The sequence below is a fragment of the Xiphophorus maculatus genome, chromosome 9 (assembly GCF_002775205.1).
Source record: "Xiphophorus maculatus strain JP 163 A chromosome 9, X_maculatus-5.0-male, whole genome shotgun sequence".
NCBI classification, from domain to species: domain Eukaryota; kingdom Metazoa; phylum Chordata; class Actinopteri; order Cyprinodontiformes; family Poeciliidae; genus Xiphophorus; species Xiphophorus maculatus.
Genome location: NC_036451.1, coordinates 27,272,171 through 27,289,252, shown reverse-complemented (window position 1 = coordinate 27,289,252; position 17,082 = coordinate 27,272,171). Strand labels below are relative to the sequence as shown.

Below are 17,082 nucleotides of genomic sequence, written 5' to 3'. Positions count from 1 at the left end.
GTTGCATAAAGGGTGGATATCTGGAGTTGTGGTTTTCTGCAGCTTCTTCATGATCCTCTGATTAATACCACCCCTGCTTGTCCTGTTAGTTTGAATGCATGGCAGTTTGTAGTTATGCAACACCCTTTCCATTTTCAGGTGATGCACTTAATTGTGCTCTTTTAGGTGTTTTAAACCTCAGGATATTCTTCTAACCCTCTGCAATACTGGGACTAAATTACACACGAAGATTCAGGTGCTTGAACCACTTTTACATTTTATTTGTCAAAAATGTTGAAAGACATTTACGATTCTTCTTTGATTCTTATTGACTCTTAAGACTAATAGAAACATCTTATATTGACCCTTGGTGGGGAAGTTGAGGTAAAACAGCAGCAAAGCGGCTGGCAGATGCAGATTCACACAGAGATAAAAATAAAGAGACTGAAGACTGAAGGGGAAATTTGCAGCAAAAAAATTGAAATGTACAGTTATTAAAAATAGCATACTCAGATTAAAAGAAATGTGTAACTGAGTATCAGAAAGTATATACAAAGTGTGCATGAACATTACTGCATTAAAAACTGTAAAAGACCATTACTGCTGCTGCTTTTTACTCAGTTTCTATTCTAGATTTGTTTCCTGTATTATGACAGCCAGGCTTTTGTTTTTCCTTTTTTTTTTGCGAAGTACAGCTGTGGGGAATGACTATCTTGACTGTGGCACTTTGACCCGTCCTGCAAGTATGATCAGCATATGACTGCAAGACTGTTAAGTCGGCTGAATGTTTAGAAGACTGAGCGAGTGAGTGTGCGGTTTAACAAGCGTCCAAAATCCTTCTTTTGATGGATATGGAGATTTGAAAAACGGCTTTGTCATGGAAAGCGGCTGAAAAGGTTGGATTTTTGGGAGGGAAAAGCAGGTAGGAAACTTTCCTGATGTCACCTCTTTATACGCTTTTGGTCAGGGTTTGTGTGTATTTTTCAGTGGTGGTTCTGAAAAGGAAACAGATGTAAACAGTTTCTTTTATAATTCTCATGTTATGTATGTCTGCTCAGTTCTGAGGGTCGGTCAGATTACATGTCAGGATTCACACCTTTGTCGCCGTTTTTCTCCATGAGAGGGAATAATAATGTTAATCATTGCTCTGCTGTGTAAAAAAAAATCTCTTTAGCAAAAGCAGGACTTTTTGTTGTTAATCTGTTTGGGGGGGGGGGGGGGGGGGGGAGAAAAGTGGTTAGAATGTGTTGTTAAAGTAGCCTTAAAATGAAACCAATCCAACATCCACTGCTGACTGTCACGATTCAGTCCTGACTCATCAAACGTTTGCTGCAGCACAAGCAAGCAGTTTGAGGTATTGATCGGGAAATCAGAACATTGGCTAAAGCAGAGCGAAAGCTAAGCAGCCGCATCGATCCGTCCCGCTCTGACTGGAAGACGTCTGGTTGGCATGGATCTAAGTTTAGACGGTGACTTATTGTGAGACCAAGCCCGGTGAGGTCGGAAAGTGATTACATAATAAAAAGACTCCTGTGGTCTTTCCCTGCAGGTGGCGACAGACAAGGTTGCTGGAAAGCTGAGTTCTACTCTCTCATGGGTGAAGAACTCGGTCTCCCACACTGTCAGTCAGATGGCTAGCCAGGTGGCCACGCCCACATCTCTACAGACCCCCGCCACTTCCTCCTCCACATCGCTGTCCTCACCAGCCCTCTCGCCGTCCTCCCCAGCGCAGCTCAGCCCCGACGATGTGGAGCTACTGGCCAAGCTGGAGGAGCAGAACAGGTCAGTAGTCTGGCTGATGCAGCTTCTTCAGTTACCTTTGCATGATGATGCAAGATGGAATTTTTTCTTTTCTTTTTTTTTTTTCAAACTGAATTTCTCTTCTCGTCCTTCACAAAAGTTGAGAATTTCCCTTTTTTTATTTTTAAAGTACATAATTATTGTTTTGTTACGGTAGCCCATCAGGGGAGACATTGTTTACAACTTCTGTTATGTCAATAATTGGCAAAGAAAGCTTCCTCTGTGCAAAGGTTTCGAGTCAGTGTTCCTGTTATTCAGTCAGAAATGAATCAGAATTAAACTGCAGGTGAAGTTTGGGTAACATGACTCATCAGAGAAACTCAGACACACATGCTCACTATTACAGTTTTTATAGTAGGAATTCAAATATAATGCTTAAAACCGCCAAGAGAGTGAGTATAATTGTCTCATTATACTTTTTATATTTTTAAGTGAATATACACAGACACAAAACAAAGTCTAGTGTAGTCCTTCAGGTATTCGTAGCATGTAGTGGGTTTTTGTTGATATGAAAGGAAAAAAAATAATATAATAATAAAAAAATAATAATAATCAAGCATTATGTCCTTAATTATTAAGTTAATTACATTACTGAACATAAGAAAACTATTACTAATGAAGTATTGTCATCAGTCTTTTGAAGGGATATAACCTTTATGTTAGAATATGGTAACTATCACAACTCCCCAGGATTATTGATCATTCATTGATTACACTGGTCAACAGCCAAAGAATTGTCTGGAGTTTTTCAACTGTTTTAAGGTCACGTTGATGAGATGAATCCAAAAATCGCCTTGGTTTTGCTCAATCAGGTGAACCTTCTGAACTATGGAGCAACATGAGCATCAAAATGCAGGACTTGTTCTCCCATCTGGATCGGTTTCCTGAGAATCTGGATCAATGAGTGATGAGCAGGAGGAGAGATTCCATCAGGACAGGAAAGAGACGGAGATATAATGTTCAATTTACATGTACTTACCCTGATCAGTGTTTATTATTCAGTTTACAAGAATCTAAGTTTGTAACATATAATTAATTTACTTTGTTGGAAAACAATTTTTTTTTCTCCTAAAACCTTTTTTGGATGAGAAATATTAACGGAAATGAACTGATAATGTCACAAAAATATAATCAATTTAGTCAGAAGATTTAATTACTCTAGATCAGACTAGAATAAGAACCTGACCTGATTGAGAAAAATGGATGTCATTTTTGGATTCCGCGGTTCAAAATAGAAAAAAACACAGACAACTTCCGAAAAATATTTTTTTGCAACGCAGTGTTACTAACACTGACTGGAGCAGCCATGCTGCAGGATGTGTGGTCATTCTTTGGTAATCCTCAAAGGTCTGTGATTTATGACAAACTTAATAGATAAAACTGATCTGAATTCAGTTTCACATCATAACTGCTATTAAATGGTCATAATTGTGGGGATACACGATTTATCAGCACTAACAATGGTATCAGGTAATTTTTTTTACATGTTTTTTTAACATGTTGGTATCGGTCCAGTAAGTAAAACTGGGCCAATATTAACAAAGGAAATACTGCAGGTTAAATTGTCCTTTGTGTTTCTGGAGGAGGCTGGTCATGGGGTTTGGTTTGGTCATGTGACATTGTGCAGGACTGCAGGATGTTTAACTGAAACAGAGAAGAAATGTCAGCAGTGTGGTCATTTTTCTTTCACAATATTGAAATAACAGAAATACATATGATGCAATATTGTCACATGCTGGATATCGACCATGGAGGCAAAATTAATAGCGGATATCGACATCAGCACTAGTTTTTGTATGGATGCGTCAGGATTTAATGAAAATCTGAGCTCTCCTTTTGCCTCTGTCTCCTCTCAGTATTTATCAGCATCATTTCAGGTGATTTGTTAATTTGGCAAGGTTTATGTATTTATACTACATTAAAATATCCAATTTCTTGACATTTTAAAGTGAATATTCAAATACTGGATACATCTTGCTGTGCTGTCTTGTTGGCTTTGTGCTCAGAATACCTGACACAGTCACTGTAGAAGCCTTTACCATCCCCCTCTTATCTGCACACACACCTGAATGACATCTAGCAGGTTGTGACATGCTAACTGGAGACTAACTCTGGGAATTTTACACTACGTTTTCTTTTCTTTTTTTGTTATCAGGTTAGCCTCTCTTTTTTTTGCTTTGTAGCATTACAGCGCTTTTGATTTGAATCTGGCCTTCAGTAAGGAAAATATTCCGAGCTCATCGACTAAATAGTTCTCCTCAGTTTGTCTCATCTGACAGCTGTTGTTCAACTGGCTTTACACTGATTTACTCTGCAGTGAGAGCTTGTAGATGAGATCAAATCAAATGTCAATGCCGATTATCACTTCTACAACAATGTCCTGTCTTGTTGCTGAACTGATTGGTTTTTGTAGGAAGACCAATAACTTGTTGCACACTCCCAAAGGCCACATCACAGCATGCTAAGTGGTGTATGCATGGTATCACCAAGGGTGTGTGTGGTAAATTGAGAACATTGTTGTGGCCTGCTGATTCGGTCATTGTTCACATTGAATTAATAGACTGTTAGAGGATGACGCAATGGCCTTCTGTTGCCAGCTCTGGGAATTCTTTCTCCGTTGAACCTTTCATCCATGGCTGAGCAATGTGTGTGTGAGAGTAGAAGCATCTATTTCAGCACAAGTGTGTCACTCACTCTTATTGTTGAGGGTTTGTTCGCTTGCTCACTGTAAAATCCATCACAATGCTTGTCCAGCCAAATAAGTTTTTCTTGGATGCGTTTCTTCTTTTGGGTGGACAGATTATTGCCTGTATGATTCCTTCAGAGTAGCATGCTTTTAAGTGAAAAATTAGCATTTTAGCTAGTAGTGGGACACAGTTAAATGCAGGGTCTGTAATTTATTAATCGTATAGTATTGACAAAATGACCAATATTTTCAATTTTTAAAAAAAATCAGCTAAATTATTGAATAAACAGACATATGAGCTCAACAATAAAGGTATTTGTTGTTTTAATTTGTTGCTTAGGTTTTTCAACCACCACACTGATGCAAAGTACAATACTAACATTCATCTTTCCAGAGTTTTAGGAACTCCTGATCATTCATGGAACGTCTGTAGAAATGTGGACTATGGATGCTGACATTAGCATGCTGCTGCTACATGCTTTGCATTGAGATGCTATTTTAGGCTTGAATAGCTTCACTGATAGGCTAACTCCTTTCAGCAAAACTAGAACACAACAGTAGACTTGTCCAGTGTCCAGTCAGATCAATTTCTGTGGCAAAAAGTAAGTCCCAGGAAAAGCAGCTTCATTGTCCATCGTTGTTTGCGAATATCGCTTGTGTGTCACATTTATGGGAGTACCAGCAACACATGAATGAATGCAAAAGTTCCTGCTGTAATTTTCATATGTTGAAAAAAGAAAAAAATAGCTATTAATTGTGGTAAAAACATTTTAACGCATTAAAATCTAATTAATTACTTAATCGAAATTAACTCGATAAAGCTTAATTACAGCTTGTTTGTTCCTGCATCCAGCTAACTGAGCTAAGCTATAGCCACATGCTAACAGTAAAATCTTTTCGTCATCAAGGAACTTTGAAACCAGCTACAGCAACTACAGTGAGGACTTTGGTATTGGTGTTCAAATCAGAGATACTGCAGCTGCTTACCGCAGGTTTGTGTGCTTGGTGAGGCCTTTGGACCTGGCAGAACAGATAAAGGGTATTGAGCTTCGTCCTGTCCTGCCACAAGAACAACAGAATCCAGCACTCATTACTGCGCTGTCTAAGTCCAGATGTGTCAGCTTTGAAGAAATCCCAAAGCAATGAGGAGAAAATTATGAGTTTATCTTGGTAAGGTGGTCTTACTTTAAGTTATACTGATTTTAAAATGCAGAAAATGGGAGTGGAGATTAAATTATAGGTTAAAGTATCTTATTTATCATGTGGGTAGAAGTATAATTAAAAATTGGTGTTTATTTGCTGTATTTCTTGCTTGATCATTATTAGTCCACAATACTTATTTCATCTTCTGACTGTTTGACTTGTGGTGAATTATTAGCAGAGCTCGTAGGAGGTTCAGGTTCAACTATAAAACGCAGTTTATGAATTTTTCTACAAAGTGTAAACTCCTCCAGTCTCTGACTTAGGTATTCTGTCTCACTCTGTCCGTAATGTAGTATTTTCTGCTCAGTTCGTTCTCCTACATGACCTGAATTTGTCTGGAACCCCCAGCCATTCTGGGACAGCACTTACAGGCTGCACTGGAAAGTCCTCAGACTTTTGTTTTTTTTCTTTTTTCCAAGATCAGGTGTCAGAGTGTTTGTTTCTATGTCATGGTTTGAAGTTGGGTCTCCTGTTCTCCACATGCTGTTCCTAGATCAGTAACTGCTGCAGTAAACATGAGGCATTCAGTCAATTTCTGAAGACGCAGATCAAACTCTAGTTGTCTTCAAAAAAGCTTGCAACCTCTTTCCTTCTTTACTGACATATGAGCTCAACTACAGGTTCAATACTGGAACGTATTGAACCTTGAATCTGAATCTGATTGTTGTTTACATTAAGTAAGAAGAGTAGTTTGTATGAATCAAGCATGTGGTCAACCTCTACTTATGATTACACGCTGCCTGGCTGTTGGACTGTTTTCCCACTGAATCCTATCTGGGCATCTCTTGAAATTCTTCACTAATTACTAATTGGCTGATGTGTTTGCAGCTCATCCAACTTTGACACAGTGAGTTATTTTAAACCTGCAGAGCTGCCCTGCTGAACACTCAGTGGCTTGTAAATAAACAGTTCTGACCTAAAAATGTTTCCATCGTTGATGTGAACACAAGATCCAGTTTGCGTTGTCTTCCTTTCGCTTTGCAAGTTACCTGAGACTAATTTTAGAAACGTCAGGTTTATTGCTGCTTCCCTGCAGTGTCTGGTTTTACTTGGTAGGGTGGAGAATCGCAAAGTAGCTTTATACTTTATCTTTGTCACAATAAAACCTCTTGCTCAAGTAAATTTCTGTTCACTAAGCAAGGTTTCCCCCAGAAAACTTGCTAAGCCTGGTGGTTGGGTGCTGGGGCAGTCATTCATCCAGCAGCCTGTCGTGATTTTGAGTTGAAAAATGTTTAAAGTTGACAAGAAATTTGAAAATATCATTTGATAATTTCGTGTTATTAAAATATTGGCGGACTAATACCTGAATACCAACTATAAAGTCTTAAAAGGTTGCAAACATTTAAAAAAGACTGAAAGAAATAAGCAATGCTTAGCCTGGTAGGGTCACAAGTAAAGCCTGGTGGCCGACCAGGCTTATAATACCCTGACTAAGCATATACAAAGATATTTCCATTTGCCATATTAGTTCCTTGATTTTCCAGTGGCACGTCAACAAGTCACTTGTTGCTCTTACTGCTGATGTACCTTGAAGATATTTCTCTAAGCTAAAATATGTAAAAGTATAAATGCTCACATTCCAAATATGTCCTTGTTTTAGACAGCTTTTGAATGATCAAAACACTTAATCGGAGTAATTGTGATCCTTTATTATCAAAATAAACGTCAACTAATTAAGTAATTAATTAATCGTGAACTGGCTTATACAGCCTCAGGAAAGGACATTTTTTGAAAAGAATAATACAGTAAGAGCAGTAATTAATCCAAAAGTGTACAAACAATATATACATTTTGCCTTTAAGACAAAAAAATGAACCTCTTTTGTCTATATGTTCTACCCAGAAGTCCTCAAGTGAAAGTTTTAGCTTCACCTGCTTCACATTCTCTAAAACACAAAAAAAGGGAAAAATAATTGAGCATCTTTTGCTATTAGTTGGTTAAATAAAAAAATAATCACCAAATTAGTCCAACATTGTGTTGATGTTAAGTCGAGCAGAAAGAGCTTGGCTTTTCAAATGTTGATGGTAGAAATATTTATATGTTTTAGAAAATGTTTATTTTCTTGTTCATGAAATAAATTGGAATTGTATTTTTGTATACTACTAACATTGTATAAAATAAGCTTAAGCTGTTAAATGAAAAGTATGCATATTCTTTTTATCCATTTAATCATCAAAATAACCAACTAAAATATTAAATTCAGATCAGTTTATTTATGTAGCTCCAATTCACAACAAACGTCGTCTCAAGGCACCTTACAAAAAAGTCACTTCAGTTCAATCATTTATGGATTCCACCTGATCGTATTTGTCAAACTCTGCAACAGTATAGATAATAATAATAATAAATAATGCTTAGTTTCAGCCCTAATTGATAACATACATCTCCATATTTTTAATTCTAGACTTCTGGAGACGGACAGCAAGTCTCTGCGCTCCATGAACGGCTCCCGGAGAAACAGCGGCTCCTCCCTGGTGTCCAGCTCCTCGGCCTCCTCCAACCTGTCCCACCTGGAGGAGGACACCTGGATCCTGTGGGGACGGATTGTCAACGAGTGGGAGGAGGTGCGCAAGAAGAAGGAGAAGCAGCTGAAGGTGAGGCTGGTGCGTTGGTGCCGAAGAGCGCTTACTGAGACACGCCTGCAGAACGCCTCGCCAAGGTGTCCTTTCATCCAAACTGCTGTCATGACAACGGGTGGAGCATGTACAAGTGTGTGTGAGGTGGAACACACAGCTACTGTCACCACCAAGGGAGTAGATGTGACCATAAAATTGCACCAGTATAAATAGCAAAAATAAACTTGGATAATAGAAAGAAGACAATTTTGAAATAAGTCTTTTTTTTTGTTTTCTATAAAGTTTTTGCGCTAAGATGACATGGTTGTTCAGCTATAACAAAGTAGAATAAAATTGGAATGGAAACACTTTTTACTTCACATGAGTCACGTTGGAAAAAAATTAAGTTACTTTGATAGTATTTTTGCACCATTAAAAAAATAAGTAAACACATAAAAATGTTACTACTGTCAAAAACCACAAGGACGACAACAGGAAGTAGTAGAAGGATAATGGTTTACTGTTGTTTTTTTTTTTCTAACATTGTGCCACTGGCTCCACCAGAGCTCTCACATCATCACACAGTTCATAGGAAGTTGTGTGTCATTTTGGTGTGTTGAATCCATAGCTCCTCTGTAAAACTGGCAACTAAAATGTCCCCAAAATGCCCAATACGTAGTCGCTCCCAAGTAGGCGGGGCTTGTTGCTCCAACCCTGAATAAGACACTGACCTCTCTTCTGATTGGCTTATAGATGATGAGCTCTTGCACCATAGCTGAATTCTGGATTTCTCATATCACTGTTTATATCCGTCGCTTCCACAATTTTTAATGACTTTCACATGAACAATCTTATTGACGTGTGGTTTTAATTTAATTTCTTATTTAATGGAAACACCACCTTGCAAAACTGTTTTTTGGGGGGGGGTTACAGCAGCAGCATATAGACAAAGATTTGTGCATATTTGTAATGGAAACGCTACTGCTGTGTTCTGCTGCCTCTGATTTCTCTCTCTGAGGCTCCGAACGAGTTTCCCTGTCGCTCTAACTTATAAATACACATACAAAACAGCTCACGTAAGAGTGTGTGTAAACAGAAATCCTGTACAGCGTTCCAGGATTGCTTAGTTGCTCCTTGTCAAAGCAACTAAGCAGCTGCCATCCTGTCTGGCACACAACCACAAAGGAGAGATCCTTTGTGTTTGATGGACAATCCAGCAACACGGAGGATGATAACTCTCACTGCTTCTTAGGTGTGAAAACGCAGTTATTGACGTGAAACTTTATGGAAATGAAGGTTGGTGGTGATTTAGCTTTGAAACTAGAATTTATTTGGAAGCTGTTGCTAGTGTATCTACTACTAACTGTAAGCCTTGCTTTGAAGCTGAAACAGGGCACCTGCTGTGCATCACTATGTCAGCACAGTGCCGCAGCTGTAATATGCTGCCAAAATTCTTCTCCTCACTCTTCCATTAGTGGAACAAGACATAGATTTTCTCACCTGAGTTCTGGATCTCTGCAGCTCCTACAGTTACCATGTGCCTATTGGCCGTTTCTGTGATCAGTGCTCTTCTAATCTATGGTTAGCTTAGATGGATGTTCTTGTCTCAACTAATTTAAATGGGGTCATTTGCAGTTTTTCAGGAAGCCCTAATCATTCATGTGGACTGTGGACGCCGACATTAGCGTCTCTGCTTGTAGCATTGAGATGCTATTTTAGGCTTGAATACCTTTGCTGATTCAAGTTAATACCTTAAAGACCCAGGTCCAAAAGCTGCATTAATGCATTAAGAATAGAGTGGTTGTAAAATTAGCTAATACACAAAAATACTGTTGCAAAGCACCATTTTTGATTTAAAACAATATACTCTTCCCCAATATGCTGTAAAGAAAGGAAAAGAATCTCCTGATGTTTGCTGTTGCTCTAAACTCCACAACACCATCCACATCTCAGCTGTGTGGTCTCTCTTGTGATGCACATGCATTTTTGCTGACATTTACCATCTCGCCCTGTGCCAGACACCACAAAAGCTCAGACTGTTGCAGTGTTTACTACAGTCAGAGATAATTTGTCAGGCTATCTCCGTCCCGGCTGACCCTGCAGCGTTGCCCCTGAACTTGTTATTTCAGTTCCTGACATTTTGATGCTAATTTTAGCGGGCTTGTTTTTACAGTAACTCTCTGCAGCCCTGTGATAATTATGTTCCATGTGACTGTCGGTAGTGCTTTGATTTAAACCCCAGGCCCAAAGTGGTCTTCAGTGTAAATGTTGACCAAGAATGTTTTATCTGGTCACACATTTAGCATAGCAGGAGAGACGCTTACAGCAGCCGTAGGAGCAGGTATTTCTTGTTTTTGTCATTCTGCATATAAATATTGAAGCAACACAAAATATTCCACTAACAAAGTAGTTAGTGGAACTACTTTGTCCTTCCACTAATTGTGTTGTTATGCAATCCAGTAGATGAAGCAATCAATAAACTGAAATAAGGCAGGGATATTATTCAGACAGGCTGATTCCTCCTCAGAACTGCAGCTTTCTTCCTCTTGGCTTCCAGAAAAATTCAGCGGTTGTTGTGTGAAGGAAGGAACTTTGGTTATTCTGAACTTGTCAGCAAAATCTTAACTGTGGTACTGTTAGTAACTTTTTTAACATTTACATTAAATCTACTGCTGTTTAAACGGAAGCCTGTTGAGTAGGCATGATCTGGTTAAAAGTATTGAGGAATTGCAAGGTTTGAAGCAGATACAGTCTCCAAACTGCAAAAAATATTTTAACATGCAGGTTAAAGTTCTTATAATGCCAGAGAAAGTTCTAGAGTTACCAGAGTTATTTTCTGGTTTGGCAGAGCATAGATTAAAGCGTTGCCGCCCCTTACCTGGTAAAAGCTAAAAAACTTACTGGAAATTGCCCAATCAGGAATCATCCATCCTCCACTGCAGAAGTAGAGGTTTGAAGCTGAACAAGGCTTCGTTCACTTCCTTTGCTAAAACTACAGTCAGACTATAATTTTAAAACAGAGTAAAAAATCGATGTCATCGTCCACAATTTCTACTGTTAGCTGATTGGCCTGGTAGAAATCCTACCAGAGGAATCCATGTCAATGGGAGAAAACCCAGACGGATCCCCACTAGGTCACGTCGGCATGTGAGAGGTTAACAACAGTCACTCCACTTTTGCCAACTTAGCTACTTTGTCGTTACATTTTCTGACTTTTCAGACAAAAAAAATAAACGGTATCAGTCACAATAGGAATTGACAGGTCAAGCTTTTTAAAGATTAGTGATTGGTGATTGGCCAGAAAACTGCATGGGATGCCCCTCCACCCTCACCCCAACTGTTACTGCACACTGCCTATCAGCTAGCTTAAGGAATGCTACAATACTCTCCACAGTGAACACATATTTGGACATATCTAAAATAATAAACCAGATAATATAAACTAGTTTGACTCTGGAAAAGGTGCAATTGGGTCAGATTGTTTTATTGTACTCTCGTAAGTTCAGGTTTTAAAATATTGATTGTATTTGAGTGCTGCTTATTATTTAGTGTGAAGAGCGGGCAGAAAGCAGCTTTTGTTGAACAGTTGACATGAAGACGCCCCTTATTCCATCACAGAACAAAGCACAGATTGTCTCAAGGGGAGAGGGAACCCCCCTGCTGAACGCCTGGGTGGAGGAGGGGGGTGGACAGACCTCTGCTCCAGATGTGCCCTGGGCTCACCAGATGCACACATACACACACACTTGACCATTATGTGTTGTCATCACTGCAGGAAAGAGCATCGCTCCCTGTCAGCACAGGAAATTGCTTCATCAACTTGTATCAGTAGTAATATACAGAAACAAATTACTTTAGAGCGCTTCATTGGAAAGATTGGGTTTGGTAGTGGATACACGGTTACTATGGGATACAGACAAAAACCTAAATCATATGAGCAAACTCTTGGCTTATTGCTGTTATGAGAAACGTCAGCTTTCTTTCTCCATTATCTTACATTAAATTACTCTTCTACAGTTCCCCTTATCTGCATTCACATGTGAAAATACGGCTCCCAAATGTGCATTTAAAATGAAGCTATTTAATGTACGCTATTTAAAATGAAGCTAAACTAACAACAGCTTTTACACGACTCATGGGTTTCCTGATGGAAAGATTTGAAAAGTGCACGCCTCAGCCAAATGAACCAAGTCCTCGGCTCTCTTTATTACTACAGTCAGAATAATAAACAGTGCAGCAGGGAAAGGAAACCTTGTCAGGGTTCAGAGCGCCCACTGCAGGTGTGGGGTCACTTAGATTCCTCTGAAGGGAGCCGCTTCTTCAGAGAAATGTACTCGGCTCTTGTTCAGAGGCAGTCCATTTATTTCAGTGAATTGTTCTATGTTTCTACATGGAATATTTGTGATTTTTAGTAATACAACAGTCGTAGTGAAAATCACAAAATAACTGCTGTAGAGCTGCAGAGATCAAACATTTGTGCCTGATTTTCAGTCAACCTTTTTTTTAAGCTTTAACCTTCACATACAGTGTATATTCACTAAGATGGGTACAGCATTTAAACCTTTTGTTCCAGCACCATGGCTGAATAAAAACAGGGTTTTACACACCGCTAGCGAGACTAGCTTTGCTAAAACAGCAATTCACTTTAATTCTAACGTGGCACCAACTCACAACAAATGTTATCTTGAGACACTTTATAAAAAGATTCTTTCAATTCAATCATACATAAATTATAAAATTTATCATCAAACAGTGCAATAAAGCTCAATTAATTATTCAAAGTAGTTTAAAAAAAGAGTAATTGAAGAAAGTGAAGAAAAGTTGTAATTTTGTCGTCCAGCAGCCTAAACCTTTAACTTCATGGCTACAGGAATGACTCAGGATTACCTTGGCCGGTCTAACAGCAATATCCATGTATATTTCAGAGCATGTAGATTCTTGCCCTTATAGTTCTGTGCTCATGTTTTCAAAGAATCCTAAGACTCCTAAATGACGACATTTTAGGCAAATTTGTAGAATTTCTGGAGTCCTAAGATTTTTCTTAGAATTTTACCTCTGTAAGATAAAAAAAAAGCTATTCCCAAACTCCTTGGTCCTAAAAGAGCTCCTAATGTGACAAAATGTCCGGAGTAGTGGGGAAACCTGCCACACTCTATTCACCCTTCCTGTTGTCTGCTGAAAATGTCACTCTTACATGTTGAGTGAAACCTTAGACATGTCTTGAAGTCGTAGATCATGGAATTTCTTGTTCTTGTGCTTCCTCTGACTTTATTTTGTATGTGCTGATATTAAAAGTAGCTTTATGTCTTCTTCCTTCACTAGCATCGTCCACACTGATGAGTGCTTGGGATTAGTTTGTAGGTTTAGATATGGATACTTTACTGTCCAATAGCCTCAACATAAAAAAAAAATCATTTTTTGTTGTTGTTGTTGTTGTCTTCCTGCAGGATCTCGTAAGAAAAGGCATTCCCCACCACTTCCGGGCAATAGTGTGGCAGCTGTTGTGTAACGCCCAGAACATGCCCATCAAAGATCAGTACTCAGAACTTCTAAAGATGACATCGCCGTGCGAGAAGCTCATACGCAGAGACATCGCTCGCACCTATCCTGAACACGAGTTCTTCAAAGAGAAAGACAGCCTGGGCCAGGAAGTGCTCTTCAATGTCATGAAGGTACAGCTGCTTCTCACTCCAACAGCAATCTGAAACATAAAAAAACTATTCAGAGAATATCTACTGACTTTTTGGTCAATTAGGCCTATTCTCTGGTGGATCGCGAGGTTGGCTACTGTCAAGGAAGTGCGTTCATTGTGGGTTTGCTGCTCATGCAGGTAATGATGCTACTGAAAAACATATCCGTAAAATACCTTTGCAGTCAGCGAAGATTCCCGCAGGTGTTACTTCATTTAGTCTTGTTTTGTTCCAGATGCCAGAGGAGGAGGCCTTCTGTGTGTTTGTGAAGCTCATGCAGGACTACAGGCTGCGCGAGCTCTTCAAGCCCAGCATGGCCGAGCTGGGACTGTGCATGTATCAGTTTGAGAGCATGATCCAGGTAGGCACTTTATCTGGAGTTACAGAGAGAGAATGCTCTGGAGAAATCTGCTGTATGGATTGAATGATTTTTGTGGATTTCCAGGAGCAGCTCCCGGAGCTGCACATGCATTTCCAGGCTCAGAGCTTCCACACCTCCATGTACGCCTCCTCCTGGTTCCTCACCATCTTCCTCACCTCCTACCCCTTACCTGTAGCCACCAGGATTTTCGATATCTTCATGTGTGAGGTTAGTTAAGAGGAGCAGCTACCCACTTTCAATAAGAAATGCTATTTATTGATGTCAGTCAGTTTACTGACTTTCTTTTATTCTTGAGAAAGTAATTTTCGCAAAACTTTTTTTGCATTAGACTTAAAACTAACTCAACTTTCAAAACAGCTTCACTGAAAAAGCATGTTAAATAAGGTTAATATGAAAAGAAAAGTAACATGTTAGTGCCACCTGCTGGACTTGCAAAGACAGTGTGGTCTGATTAAGTTCTTTTAAAACAATAATAACATCTGTATCGGTTCAGATATTGGAAAAATAATTCTAGTCTAATTCTATGCTTTGTGCTCTGAGCGACGTCATACTTCAATATTTATTTTATATTATATTTAGAATTTGCATTGTTCTTTCTGAACAGTTTGAAATGTTTGACAAAGGTAGTCAACCTATTGTTTTTTTTTTTATCAGTTTCAGATTCTGTTATTTATTTTACATTGGCTGTAAAATAAATAGCTCTGACTGAACAAATGAAAGTTGTGCTGTTTTTACATGTTTGACCAATCTTGTGAATCTATTAGTGTATTTATGTGTGCTGTACTGGTACAGGTTATGAAAAAAGAAAAGAAACATTTTAAATTAATTCGGCTGTTTTTCTGTATCGGATCGTATCGGCCGATGCTAAACCTTAGATATCGGTATCGGAAGTGAAATAAAGCGGATCGGTGCGTTACTGGTTCTCATCAGGCTGAGCTTCCCGCTCTGATTCCAGCTGATCTGTCCTCAGGGTTTGGAGATCGTTTTCCGTGTGGGGCTGGCCATCCTGCAGATGAACCAGGCTGAGCTGATCCAGCTCGACATGGAGGGAATGTTACAGGTATACACCGTCACTCTTTACTCAGCTGGCTCAGGTTTCATTGCAATTTGCACTTTGTTCCCTGGAAGGAAGCTCCACCACACCCAGTTAATTGATACATGGGTCCTATGTGGATATGGCAGCTGTGGGTGGAACTCTGGGAAGTTGGACAGCAGTTTACCAAACAGCAGGTTGCACAGTTAATCTGCTTCTCTTACTTTTCTTCCCATTTCAGCACTTCCAAAAGGTCATCCCACATCAGTTTGACAGCGGACCAGATAAGGTCATCCAGGCTGCCTATCAAGTTAAATACAACGCCAAGAAAATGAAGAAGTAAGCCCTGCTGCCTTCTTTTAAACTGAACTCATCTTCTTTTATAATCCAGTTAGATTAGAATATAAAAAGCTCTTTATTTATTTCCAAATATCCAGTGCTGTATTGTCTTATTAGACCAGTCCAATTTATTAGGTATTTTTGTCTTTTCTTTTCCAGGTTAGAGAAGGAGTACACTACAATCAAAACAAAAGAGATGGAAGAACAGGTGGAGATAAAGGTGTGTGTGTACTTTTAATGCACTGAGGAACCTCTAATCAGAAATGCAGTACAGTTTTGTTTTTTCACATGCGTGACTGCTGCAGTTTTTCTCTGAACAGGCGTGTGTAAAACGTCATTGGGTAACAATCCCTGATGCTGCTGGATTTTTGTTACTTGACATCAAGTGAGACGGAGGCAGCAATGGAGTAGAAATAAGAAATATTGCCACCTGCTGGTGTGAGTTAGCATCAGTTAAGCCCAATGGTTTTGAGCATTGTTTGTGAAAAGTTTGCAATAAACTCACAATGATGCATTAGCACAAAAAATGCTGTAATCTTTAGGATTTTCTTGAATTTCTAGAATCAACTAGAAACTAGAAAGAGAGTAAAGAGGAGCGACAAAAGCAAATGAGTTGGGTTGGCAGTGCTTGCCAACAACTGATGGTGACATCCAGGACATGTTACTGTAAAATATCACGTCTACTGACTTTACATTGAGCTGATAGTATCCTGTAACAGCCTCATGTTGTTGTTGTCACACAGCAACAATGCATTCGGTCAGAGGCCTCTTCAGATTCACAGTCAGATTGACTGCTACTGGAAATCCTTCCTCATTGAAGATGCTTGACATTTGATTTCCCTTTGGAATTAATCAAGTATTTTTGAATTTGAATATGGACTTGTTGTTCATATTTACTGTGTGCTCCATGTGCAGATGCCACATGCTTCCCCCTGTTTTCCCTGCTTTCCTTGTGCATCCCACAAAGCAGCCAATAGTAGCCTTCCTTACTTCCAGACATCAGAAAAGTTGCATTTGTAGTCATATGGGACTTCTCCTGACACACAGAGACGGGCTTCTGTTCAGCGGTTATGGAAAGCCAGTGATACCAAGACGCCAGACAGATATAATGACCAAAATAACAATCTTCCCCTGTAAAAGCATGTTATTATTGTACTGCAGAGAATAATGGAAGCAGGTGGCGAGCCTAAATTATCCCACACAGGAATGTCAACTCGGCAAACTACGAGAAAACACTTGACTTGGAGTTTCATTTTAAAGTGTTTTTTTGTGTGTTCTATGACTTTGTATTTTTATACAAAGTCGTAAATGCCTTTTTGCTGAGAGGTGCTATACAAATAAAATTTGATTGAATGATTGATTGATCGCGTGAAAAGTTTGCAGTTGTGCGAAATAAACCAATTTTGATACGGTCA

General features: G+C 39.1%; 1 protein-coding gene across 5 annotated transcripts in view; it reads left to right on the top strand.

Annotated features, from left to right (window-relative positions):
• evi5 (ecotropic viral integration site 5) overlaps positions 1–17,082 on the top strand; it is a 45,449-nt gene that overhangs the window by 7,970 nt on the left and 20,397 nt on the right. For 3 of the 5 annotated variants that reach the window (XM_023339451.1, XM_014471366.2, XM_023339448.1), the window contains exons 2-10: positions 1,529–1,761; positions 8,073–8,262; positions 13,671–13,895; positions 13,979–14,053; positions 14,149–14,274; positions 14,359–14,502; positions 15,266–15,355; positions 15,570–15,667; positions 15,827–15,887. In XM_023339451.1, the coding sequence (XP_023195219.1) occupies positions 1,529–1,761; positions 8,073–8,262; positions 13,671–13,895; positions 13,979–14,053; positions 14,149–14,274; positions 14,359–14,502; positions 15,266–15,355; positions 15,570–15,667; positions 15,827–15,887 (1,242 nt within the window). Of the gene's footprint in view, positions 1–738; positions 902–1,528; positions 1,762–5,489; positions 5,636–8,072; positions 8,263–13,670; positions 13,896–13,978; positions 14,054–14,148; positions 14,275–14,358; positions 14,503–15,265; positions 15,356–15,569; positions 15,668–15,826; positions 15,888–17,082 lie in introns of those variants that run through there. The other 2 variants (XM_023339449.1, XM_023339452.1) reach the window with 2 other exon arrangements.